Source organism: Manis javanica, chromosome 14, assembly GCF_040802235.1.
Source record: "Manis javanica isolate MJ-LG chromosome 14, MJ_LKY, whole genome shotgun sequence".
In the NCBI taxonomy this organism is placed as follows: domain Eukaryota; kingdom Metazoa; phylum Chordata; class Mammalia; order Pholidota; family Manidae; genus Manis; species Manis javanica.
The window spans coordinates 16,614,612-16,622,922 of record NC_133169.1 but is presented as its reverse complement, the minus strand read 5'-3'; the positions used below and the strand labels follow the sequence as shown (position 1 = coordinate 16,622,922).

At 39.9% G+C, this 8,311-nt stretch overlaps 1 protein-coding gene across 2 annotated transcripts in view; it reads right to left on the bottom strand.

The window, feature by feature from the left end:
• Positions 1–4,359: 4,359 nt before the first annotated feature.
• GPATCH2 (G-patch domain containing 2) overlaps positions 4,360–8,311 on the bottom strand; it is a 178,324-nt gene continuing 174,372 nt past the window's right edge. For both annotated transcript variants that reach the window (XM_037014341.2, XM_037014342.2), the window contains one exon: positions 4,360–4,851. In XM_037014341.2, the coding sequence (XP_036870236.2) occupies positions 4,631–4,851 (221 nt within the window). In that variant the 3' untranslated portion in view covers positions 4,360–4,630. The remainder of the gene's footprint in view (positions 4,852–8,311) is intronic.

The window sequence follows — 8,311 nt, the reverse complement described above, 5'->3', positions numbered from 1 at the left end:
TATTTAAAATACACACATTTAAAATACTAGTGATTTTTTTTGAAAATTCGAAGTAAGAAAAAGAAAAAAGAGAAAGACACAAAAAATAGCCTTCAACTGTTACCTCACTTCATCCTTGAAAGATTAAGGAATAAACACAGGACGTTCTGATAATGCAACAGGAGTGAGGTCCGTGGATCTGAGAATGATTTAAACTGTCTGACAATTCAAAGACAGAAGACAACTCTAATGTACAGATAAAACTAAAAGTGGCAATAGTAGATCATACTCCTGGCAGTTAATGGCACTGACTCGCTAGAGACAAATCTGGATCTACTTAAAATGTCAGGTGTGTAAAGTAATGGGTCTTTGCTTAGGAGGAACCCAGCAGAAGGCGCCTTCACGGTCCACCTGTCAGGTGAGGATATATTACTGCAAGCCTGTTAAATAAATGAGTATTTAATACCTACTCGATGAAAAAAAAGAAAAGAAATCCACTTACTCTAACAACTATACTTAGTTTTTGGGAGAAAAGATAACATTTTAGCAACACAGTGAGATGATTCTTACAGCAAGCAGAATTCAACACTTAATGAGAATTACAAAATACTTAAAAACCCAAGCCCATTTATGAAAGGTACGGTTCCAGAAGGAAGTGGAGTGATTACAGCACCTATGATTCTGATTTCAAGTGGTAAGAAAGAGAACTTGACCTTGCTCCTTTAGAATTATAGAATCTGTGAGTGGAAAGAGACCTTAAATCTGTTAGTCTAGCCCAGTTTCAGAGAAAACAAACCACAGGACAATGTGGGAAAACAGCTAGGAATAAATAAATGTGTGAGTAAAAAAACAAACAGATTTTTTCTCTAACTTTTTTGGAAAATATTGAAATCTTTCAGGAATTAAAGATTAACAATGAACTGCACTGTGAGATGTTAACTTTCAGTGGGTAGTAATTAAAAAAAAATTTTTTTCTTAAAGTACTTTCAACTTAATTTTTTATTACTTTAAGAGGGAAACATTTAAAGCACAAAGACAATGACTGCTTATAAATAACATTTTAAACATTGTTTTATTCTCACTCTTTGTTGTATCAGTAATAGAGCTTTCTACCAAAAGAAAAAAAGAACTAAAAAAAGTTCAAAATATTCTTTGCTAACCAACTTCATTTTATAATCGCAGTAAGATCTTTTTCAGAAAGATGAAATATAGCAGGAAATGATTTTAAAAGGCATGTCAACAGTGATTATTTTCTTCCATGAAAGATCTGCTCAAAATGAAGTACTGAAGAGAAGCAACTGTCAGTTCAATTAATTACAAGAACATCAATTCACAATGTTAAACTAAACATATTAATAAAATGCAACATTTTGTAATCATTTCTATTGCACACGTATGTGCCCTGTAAACACACCTTTATGTATACATTATGCATATTGTTAACCTACTGTCTTGTATTTGATAGCCACAGGATGAGTTATACAATCTTTGTATTCAAATGCTGAGACCAAGTCATTGGTAAATTTTAGTTAGAAATAGATTTTCTTGTAAAGGGTACCATATAATTTAAAAATGAAGGCAACCAAATCAGAGGGGAACTGAGTCTTAAAAATTCTACCTGGGGAGAAGAAAGGAAAGAGGGAAGGAAGGAAATGACCCCAGCACACAGTCTGGTCGATATCAACAATAAAACAGCATGTAAAGAAAAAAAGCTGAATTGCTAATGTAGTCATGCTCAGCTTCTCTTTGCTGTTTCTGCGGAACAGATAAAAAATAGGGAAGAGACCTATGCACTTTCTAAAATTTTTAGCACAGCCAATTAATTTGGTAACGAGGCTTTATATACCTTAGAACACATGAGTGGCTTCACAGAGGAGCAAAGAAAATCCTACCACCTTTTTAAGGAGATATGGGTGATACATTCTACATCATGAACTCCTTTGGCTGCTTCAGGATCGATCTATGGTCATAACAACGTAAAAACTAAAACTAACTGCAAACATAAAGTAGAGGGCTTCATACTTAACATTAAAAATCCATTATTTAAATCGTGTGCTTATTTCTCTCATTAAGTTCAGGTACAAACAGAACGTCAGGTCTGCACAGGTTTTTCTTAAGGATGGAAAAGAGACAGGCGGCACGCACTTGTGCTATATGTGTGTGCAAAAGGAATGTGGGGGAAGTTTGGGATGTAGCCACTAATCTATTTGAATATGGATTTATGTATTTAGTACAAATACTTCCATAGAATAAGAACTTAAGTCCTCTTTGAGCCACATAGAGGGCTCTAGATGGCCAGATGGAGACCTTTCTTCTATCAGCTTAAAATACAAACACTATTTTGTGGGGAGGGTGTTGGAGAACACCACCCAAGTTAAATGAGCGTCTTCAAGGAGGTGCTTCAGAAGTTCAGCACACTTCCAGCAGGGCAACAGTAAAAGTATTCATACAGACTGCTGTATTCAATGAAGGAGCCCCCGCCTGCCAGCTGATGTATGTTCTGCTCTTCCTCACGAGAGTCAGACCACGGCGAAGGGAAAAAGAGCAGCCCAGTCCACGGGAGTGCGGGATCAGTCTCACAACGGGCTTATTGGGTGTTATCAGTGGATGCAAATTGCCTTGTTCAAAATTCTGTGACTGTAGATTTTCAGGCAATGGAATAAAAAATTTGTTTGAATAGATCCTAGAGCACTATACACTGTCCTAAAGAAGTTTTAAACTGGTATCTAGACACTTTTGCCCCTCACAGAGATACATACAGTATGAATATTGAACAAAAAAGCAGTTTTAATAAATGGCAAATTCCTAAGTGGCACACTTGCAGAAAATAATCGTATGACAGGGTTTCTTTGCCCAATAAGAAAGCATGAAAGAGACTCACCTGGTGTAATCCCCTAACCATCCTGTCCTCTTACCACAACACCCTCAGGAAGACAATTCTTGAAGGCACGTGCACATCTGACAAGCCATCAAAGCTTTCAAATGGTAGGCTGAACTTCCTCTCCCTAATGAACAGGATCTTCTTTAGGGGATCACCGTGGAAAGGTCTTTGACATGCAAAAACCTCTTAGGAATTTATAAATTTTCAAAAACCCACTTCAGTAGAGCACATATGAATTTTAGGGCAGTGAATACACTCTGTATGTGACCATAATGGTGGATACAAATATACCTTTGTCCAAGCCCATGGAATATACACCACGGATGGTAAACTGTGGATTTTGAGTGATTATAATGTATCAGTGTAGGTTTATCAATTCTAACAGATGAACGACTCCTGGGAATTTGATAATGGGGGAGGCTGTGCATGTGTGGGGGCAAGAGTTATATGGGAAATCTCAGTACCCTTCCTTTAATTTTGCTATGAACCTAAAACTGGTCTAAAAAAAAAAGCCTTAAAAAAAGCCCATTAGAAACATGATTGCACATGTGTTATCTTGACCTTTACTCAACCAAAAAAGGCCATCTTAAATAGAATATTATTATTAGTCTCTAATAATGAAGATGTTAACAAATCAACATCTTCTAAACTTACAACAGTTTAGAATCTGACACTTTGAAGCAGATGATTCAGAAATAACAATACTAGGCACATAATAAAAATGACTTGTTTTGTTTGGTTTTAGAGTAACTACTCAGATGTTAGATGGGGCAAATCTTTACCATTCATTTGCTCCTTCATCTTGTAAATTGATTGGATCATTGCCAGAAATCTGAATTCTTGGGCGAGCCATTTAAAATCATCAAATAAATTGATTTGATATTCTAATAACTTACACTTCAATGGTCAAAATTTAAAATGGGTTCACTACAGTTGAGTTGCTCTTAAATACTATCAACTTTTGGGACGAGAGAGGTAGAAGTCAGTCTAGATTAACAGAATTTACAGTTCAGTCTGGTTAATTTAAAGAAGACATTTTTCTTTCCATAATTATTTTCTGTTTTACATGAGGTAAAATTTGTAAAATCTGCATTAGAATAATGTTGAGGGCACTGTGGTGGTAACAAGGATGAGGTTTATTTTTCTGAAAATGTCAAAGGGAAACATTAATTGCTATTTGTCAACGGTGAACTTCATACTGCCTTGTCCAAGGATAGAAGGTTAATTGGTACTCCCTGTTAAGAGAATCCTCAGAAAAAAGCCAAATTCAAAGAATATGAAATTGGCGAGCCTTTCACACAGAGATTTGCGCACTTCACTGATGTGATGATAGATCTTTTGAGTCACAGTGGAGAGGGATAACATGAAACATGACCCTTTCCAGCCTATTCCAATTTAGAAACCTGTGGGTGTGTTCACATTTGTCTGGACACTGCACACATACACACGGAAGAATCAAGCTAAAGCATTAGAAATCACTGACATGAGGTCAAAATAAATAAGAGAAACAAGCCGTTCTTTATACCAAGAAATGGTTGAAAATTGCTGACAAAATTAACAAGGTAAAGGCTTTGACTTTAGCACCGTGAATTGTGATAAAATCCCAACTCTTTCACGTGGCAGGACTGTATGCAGGTAGGAAGCTAGAGTGACCAGGGTGAGGCAGTGTAGATTTCTTCTTCAAAAACAGAAGCTCTGTTGTAATGTTAGAACAATGGGATTATACACAGCGTATAAACACTGTAAAACATTTCCTCTTTGCTTTTCTTCTTAGGCCGACTTTCCTGAACTGGGGGTAGTGGTTGCCAGAGTGCTTTTTGGTAGAGGGAATCCAAGCCCCAGTCCTTTTGGCCTTTGCACAGCTTGCACTGGCTCAGCGAGCCCTTTGCCATCTCGTCCAAGGCCTGACCCAGGGGTCCAGCCCATATTCTGGAGCATTCTGTTTCCAATGTTGTTTTCTAGGATTGGCTGGGCGTTTTCTCCCACAATTCCTGAAATTATAAAATGACAAAAAGCCTTAGTACAGACACAGGTGAAGATCCTCTCAGGCCAGAAAACCCGGTTCTCCTGTTTTTCTTACAATAAGGTATCCAGGAATGGTTGCTTATTCACTTGGGCTAAGTAGCTTGTAGTAGAGGAATCAACGAAAAAATGATTTGGTTAGCGTTTCAGCTCTATCACTTAGAAGCTGATTGTTATTCAACCACTTTTGGGCTTTTGTTTTCTCATCTGTAAAACAGGCATAACACAGTGTCCACTGCCTACTGCTAGGAAGTTGGGAAAACCAGAGAGATCACGAATGGAAAGAAAATTGCCAGTAAATATTAAAGTACAAAGAGATTTATTTTCATTACCACGTTAGCCTCATGGTTAATAATGCTGAAGATCACTGACATTCAGTGAGACCCAGGCCAAGACCAGACCAAACAAAAAGTGCAATGGATGGCATCCTTCATTCCTAGGAATTGTTAGAATCCTCTTCTTGTTATTTACTATTCAGTCTGTTGTTACATGTGGTTCTTTAATTCCTTTCCTCTCATTTCTGTTTTAAAGACTAGAAAAGCAGGTAAGGAGGAGTAGGATATTAAAGTTATATATAGCACTATATAAAATTAGGCCCTTCCTGTTTTCTTCCCCCTCTGCCCTCCTACCTACCTTAATTCCTTAGTTTGGAAAAACAGCCTGGCTAGTGCTTATCATAGATTTAGAAATAGCTGTTGTTTCTACTGTTGTCTTAGCAAAAAGATACCTGAGAAAATTTCAGGCATTTTCTCATTGATGGTATTTTCAAAGACTGACTTTTAATTCAAACTTTCTTGTAGGCTCCTTTAGAAAAAGTTGAGCATATAGGCTGCACATTTGATTCTAGGGGGAAACAGAAGTGCAAAATATATAAAGTTAAAGGACCGAGAAATCAGCAAATGTTGCAAAAGTCAAGAAATCACATGCACCTGAACTCCTCCCTTCACCTGCAGGCATGGCCTTGTCGGGGGGGCCCCGGGTGTGGCACAGGCTCACTCTGCTGACCAATCCAGGTCTACTCATTCTCTGCAGCAGCTCGTGTATGAAAGGGGAATATACCAAATCTGGAGATAACTAGACAGAAATGATCAAAACTCTTAATTGCCAGAGCATTTCTTGTGGTTACTCCCCCTAAGAAAGTGACTATCAAACTAATTTTGAAGATTGTGCAGGAAAAGGGATGAGGGCATCTTAAAACAACCTGTGATTTTAGTGAGAACATGTATTCACCCCAATCTCTTAGACCAGGACTTTCTAAGAAGGCTGTTGTAGAAGTCCGAGGTCACGAGCTTAGGGGGATGTAGTGTGTTGGCCCACCACTCCCTCTTAAGTTCTCTAGGGATAAAGATGTCGTACTTTTCAAAGATCTGCAAGATCGGTGTTATACCAGCTCAGTCCTGGGGGTCCAGCATATTTCTGCTCTGAAATGTGGACTATGTCTTCCTAGATCGTTTGAGGGTTGAAATGGGCAGGTGGTGACAAGATCACTCACTGCTCTCAAAGGCTTGTGAGTCAAATGTCTCTTCGGCCCCAACCCACTCATCATTAATTTTTCCTCCCTGGCACCTGCTACTCTACTCCCACCCACCCCCACCCCCAAAAAAGTGGGACTCTCTGTTCTACTTCTGTAAGTTTAGGATGGTGAGACAACTGGCACAGAAGGATCCTCAAGTACCAGTAACATTAACAAAAATACTACCTGTGGGAACGCAGAGTTATAGTGTTCTATTTCTTGGTCTGGGTGGTGGTTAAACAAATGGTCAATTTTATTATTGTTCTTTAAATTGTACCCATACATATATGTATTATTTGGTATATGTATTTCACAGCAAAAAAAAAAAACTAACCATTAAAGAAATGTCAGGGCTGAAGCAAGAGTCTGCTTGTCTGGAAATCTGTATCTGGTATTCTGAGGAACAGCAAGTATGTTGCTCCTCAGGATTCAGCCTTGCATAAGAAGGAAACTGCAAAGTGTTAGACATGGGTTTTAGTAACTGAAATTCTTATTTACTATAGAGTAATCAGCACTTGATCTCAAAACCCTTTATGGAATATTGTGATAGTCTCAATCTTCAAGGCACTTTGGGACTGAGGATAGAATACATTGTTGCCTTTTGCTAAATTCATTAAAGGGAGTAAGAATTAGGTTGACACAATAAAGAGCTGGTTTTGGACTTGTCGAATTGGGTCTTAGCTCATTGAAACAAATACACTAACATAGGAAAAAACCTTCAGCCTGAATGGCAATGACTGAGGTCAAAGAAAAATTCTTGATTAACATTATTTACTGCTTGATTAGGGCAAAATATGTGCATACACACACACAAATACATATAATACATACATATAAACACACACACCTACATGTGTATATATATATATATATAAATACATATAATACATGTGTGTATACACACACCTATATACAAAAATGTTGATATTTCAAGTATGATGGTTGGTGGTCCAGCAGTGGCTACCTGTGGATAAAATCAAAGTTCCTGTGGCCAGGATTCTCACCTGGCTCTGGTCAGCTAGCTCACTCACTACACATGTGTGGGCAGTATGCTGCTATTGACTCTATATAAAGAGCTCCACCCAGTGCTCTGGGAGAGATGGTGGCAGGGCTGCAAGGCTGCAGGGGAGCAGAGCAGAGGCTGGAGTGGTAGCAGTGCCAAGGACAGAGGCCCAGAGGATGGTTGTGCGGGATGACTGTGCAGAGAGGCCCAGAGGACAGCTGTGTGGGCAGAGAGGCCCGGGGGCAGAGACTGGCCTGCTGCATGCAGACTCACTCTGAGTGAACCAGATTTTAGTGATCAAACCACCTGGAAATAAAGTTGGGTATAACCCTTTCACCCCAAGCTATCATTTCTTTGGTCACACTGAATCCATAGTTAACTTGCCCGGGGCTGAAACCCATTGGCCATCGTTGTAGTTGGCAGGGTTCACTGGTGACCAAGGAAAAAGAACAGGCCGCCCTCATGGAGGAGTGTTTCAGCAGCTGCACCTATGGACAGAGAGACATTCGAGTGTCCCCTGTGGACATGTACTGTGAAGGGGTGGAGGACTGGGGTCCACCCCAAGGGACAGCTAATTGAAATGGCATCACTATGAAGTGCTGTGGCCCGAGAGGAAGCAGCAGGGGAAGGAGCAGTGCGGGAGTGCAGGCTGCCGGGTGCTTGTGGGGCAGGTGAAGGGGGGGCCGAGAAGGAGCAGTAGGAGAAGCAGCAGCACGCAGGCTGCCAGGTGCCCTGGGGCAGGTGAAGGAGGGGGTGGAGTCGTCAGCCCCAGAAATGGAGGAGCGGAGGTTTGATAAACAGATGGGGGTGGAGGCCCTGTTGGTGCCCTCCTCGATTGAGACCCCACCTGGTTGGAGCAGAGAGAAAGAAATCGGACTGGAGCTGTGGCAACTGAGACTGGAGCAGCGGTTCC